Here is a 3,851-nt window from a genome sequence, read left to right as displayed (position 1 = left end):
TTTGTGTTTCCTCCTGAAGGTTACTCAAAAGAAGAAGAAGAAAAAATGAGAAACTACACAGAAATAACAGAGTTTATCCTGCTGGGACTGTCAGATGACCCACAACTTCAGGTTGTGAGCTTTATCTTTCTGCTCATCACCTACATGCTCAGCATCACTGGGAACTTGACCATTATCACCCTGACCCTGCTGGATGCCCACCTCCAAACCCCCATGTATTTCTTCCTCAGAAATTTCTCCTTATTAGAAATTTCATTCACAACTGTCAGTATACCCAAGTTCCTGGCCACCATTATTACAGGAGATAAAACCATCCCTTTTAATGATTGTATGGCTCAGTTATTTTTTTTTTTCATTTTCTTGGGAGTCACTGAGTTTTATCTTCTGGCTGCCATGTCCTATGACCGTTACATTGCCATCTGCAAACCGCTGCATTACTTGACCATCATGAATCACAAAGTCTGCACACTGCTTGTCTTGGCCTCTTGGCTGGCTTCATTCTTAATCATATTCCCATTAGTAATGCTCTTCCTACAGCTTGATTACTGTAAGTCCAATGTTATTGACCATTTTAGTTGTGATTATTTCCCTTTATTATACCTTTCTTGTTCAGACACCAAATTTCTAGAGATAGTAGGGTTTTCCTGTGCTGTGTTTATTCTATTGTTCACTTTAGCATTAATAATTCTGTCCTACACATATATCATCAGAACAATTTTGAGGATCCCTTCTACCACTCAGAGGACAAAGGCCTTTTCCACCTGTTCTTCCCACATGATTGTCATCTCCATCTCTTATGGCAGCTGCATTTTCATGTATATGAATCCATCAGCAAAGGACAGGGTGTCTTTGAGCAAGGGGGTGGCTGTGCTAAACACCTCCATAGCTCCCATGCTGAACCCCTTTATCTATACCCTAAGGAATCAGCAAGTCAAGCGAGCCTTCATGGACACAGCAAGGAAGACTGTATTTTTCTCAAGTGAATGAAAAATAAAAGTCTTGTTTTATGAATTAGACCCATATGAATGAAAAGCAATTAAATGAAAATCTAGGAATTTCAAAATCTCTTAATATCCACACAGCCTCCCTAGATTCATGTTTAATCATTCATATTTTTATTGCCAGCAGTTTATCAAGGATATTTGCATATGTATATTTTCTTTTTGCCATTCAAACTTGAATTCTTCATATATATATATATATATATACACACACACACATCATATACACAAATATATGCTTATACACTATACAGTTTTTTTCCATTCAATTTGCAATCCTTTTCTCATGTACTTTTCTTCCTTTAGGGCTGGTTTTTCTAGTCCATAACTATGGGAGTGATTTTATTTCCTTCTTTGAAACACTTTTTTTATGGTAATAGAGAAATTAGGTTTTTTTTTAATATAAATTAATTTCATTATTTCACACTAATTTTTAGAAAATTAAAATCAGAAAGAGGCAGAACAGGTGCTCACAAGAGAGAATAGTGTTTTACAATCTCACCAGAAATCAGGTTTTCTAGAAATTAAATGCATATTAAATCATATTTAATCTTATTTTTAATTTACTACACAGAGACTATAAACATAATACGACAGTCTTATTAGAATCTTGAACACACTCTCCTTTGCATACTGTGGCCTACTTTGTAACTATGTGAAAAACAGTACAACTAAAAGAAAAATGTAATTACATTTTCTTGAGAAATCAAAAAACATTTCCCATTAAGGAGTTTAACATTTTCTGTGCTGTTGTTCAGTCGCTCAGTCATGTCCAACTCTTTGTGACCCCATGGACTGCAGACTCCCCGGCTGCAGAAGACTGCACCCAGGCTTCCCTGTTTCTTACTATCTCCTGGAATTTGTTCAAACTCATGTCCATTGAGTCGATGATGCCATTCAAACATCACTATATTGTTCTTCAATTCAAAAAACTATTATAATGAATAGTTGCTTAGGGAAAATTATGAAACAGACCCTGATTTGGGGGAATGCCAATTTTAACATATATATAATAACTATTCTTTTAAGAAGCCTGAAGAAACTGGCAACTTAAAAAAACTTGAGAGCTGTGTGTTAAGTTTTTAGGTGGGCAATATGAGCGACCCAGGAGACAGTGCCTCAAATAGCTCTGAGAAACTGTTCCAAAGAGGTACGGGGGAAAGATAGTGTATATATGATTTTGATATACAACTAAGCACACATTTATTTTAGAATTTCTGCTGGTCTTATGAAGCTTCTGCCAGTCATGAGAAACAATTTGCACCATGAAGAATTTTAGTACTTTTCTAGATATGAGGAGATACAAGAATTGGGCTCATAAAATCAGCTCCTGAGTGTATCTAACTATCTGAAGACCTGTCTTGGCAGTTTTCCTGGAGCAGAGGGTACCTCATTTCTTCTCTCTACCCTCACTCCTTCAGGGAGTGTTGAAGGTCAGCAGTTGCAGCAGCACATGATTTAATCCTTTTAGAGGTTATATGGCGAGTACCCATGCCAATTGCCAATTTGTAGTTGCTGGATACCAAATATGACTACATTTGCTATGGTCAGTTATATATTTAAATAAATGCTTGATGTTAAGCTCGTCTTTTGATAATCAATAACTAAGGTTTTTTTTTTTTAATAACTTTCTCATATCTGTGGCTATTTTGAGATAATAGCTTATACATACAATTCTTTTAATCGTCTCTTTAAGTGATATGCCTGATCAGTATTAGAGAAACTAAGAGTACCAAAGTTTTACTATACACAAAACTGAGATTTTCTTGTTAAAAATGCTTATCTTAAGCATTAGAGTATGATATCATATGGAAAATGTACTGATTAGAATGTATATGAACAATTGTACAAGATCATACAATTCTGGCCCTGAACATTTTTTTTCTGTTTTCCATGAAGTCAAAAACTGAAATAATAATGGAAAGTGCTCAAAATCATCCTACACTTTTAAACCATTATTATAGAAAGACTGTAATCATAATTCATTGAACTAAGTTTTGATACTCTTTTACTATACTCAGTTGAGAGTCTTAGATACATCATTAGCTGAAACACAAAGAAAATAACTTATAAACCATACTGAGGAGATTTCCACACTGTAGGGAAGTCATGCAGTTACTTTTTCCTCCCCTCATGTTGGACATTTATAATTTCTAAGCTTAATTGGAAACATGAAAATACTGAAGTTAGACTTGATTGATAACTGTGACTTTTTAATGACTCAAAAAAAATATATACCATAGACTGCAGATAGGTGTAGTTCTGGTAATTAAAAGAACTGTAAAATTATTGCAAAAGATATGAGAGAGTTTATGTTGATATTATCAGATAATACAGCTCTGTACATAACACTATGCAAATTCCTTAGTGGTTATTATAAATGTTTGCAATCTGTATGAGCATTTTGATTATCAATATCACCAGTCAAGTCATACTTTTTCTATAAAAGGGTCATATATTAATAATTTAGAATTTGTAGACCATAAGTCCTTGAGGTAACTAACTGTCCCCCTCTGTAGTGTGGATGCAGCTATGAACAACATGTAAATGAAAGGGCTAAAGCATGTCTAATAAAGCTTTTAATAAAAATAGTTCATGAGTCAAATTTGCCCAGTAGGCTATAGATAGTCTATCCACTTGCTGTCTTAAAATTTCCCATAAACTTTGACCAATTGGCAACAATCTTATAAAATATTTTCAGAGAAAAAGATAAGATAAATATTTCTGCAAGAGAATAACAATTACAGATAACCTCATAAAGTTGTTGACAGGATTTAAAGAGGCAATATGAAGAAAACAATTAGAATAGGTCTGCTGCTGCTGCGGCTGCTAAGTCACTTCAGTCGTGTC

At 34.4% G+C, this 3,851-nt stretch overlaps 1 protein-coding gene across 1 annotated transcript; it reads left to right on the top strand.

The window, feature by feature from the left end:
- Positions 1 to 987, top strand: LOC102405564 (olfactory receptor 6C1-like). The gene has a single exon (XM_006069428.4). The coding sequence runs from the start codon at positions 46 to 48 to the stop codon at positions 985 to 987; it is 942 nt and encodes a 313-aa protein (XP_006069490.3). The 5' UTR covers positions 1 to 45.
- The last annotated feature ends 2,864 nt before the right edge of the window (positions 988 to 3,851 follow it).

The sequence above is a fragment of the Bubalus bubalis genome, chromosome 4 (assembly GCF_019923935.1).
Source record: "Bubalus bubalis isolate 160015118507 breed Murrah chromosome 4, NDDB_SH_1, whole genome shotgun sequence".
NCBI lineage: Eukaryota > Metazoa > Chordata > Mammalia > Artiodactyla > Bovidae > Bubalus > Bubalus bubalis.
The sequence above is the reverse complement of the archived record's forward strand: the minus strand, read 5'-3'. Positions and strand labels throughout refer to the sequence as shown.

Coding starts and splice junctions, on each gene's coding strand:
- LOC102405564 (XM_006069428.4), top strand. CDS start 46: ATGAGAAACTACACAGAAATAACAGAGTTTATCCTGCTGGGACTGTCA.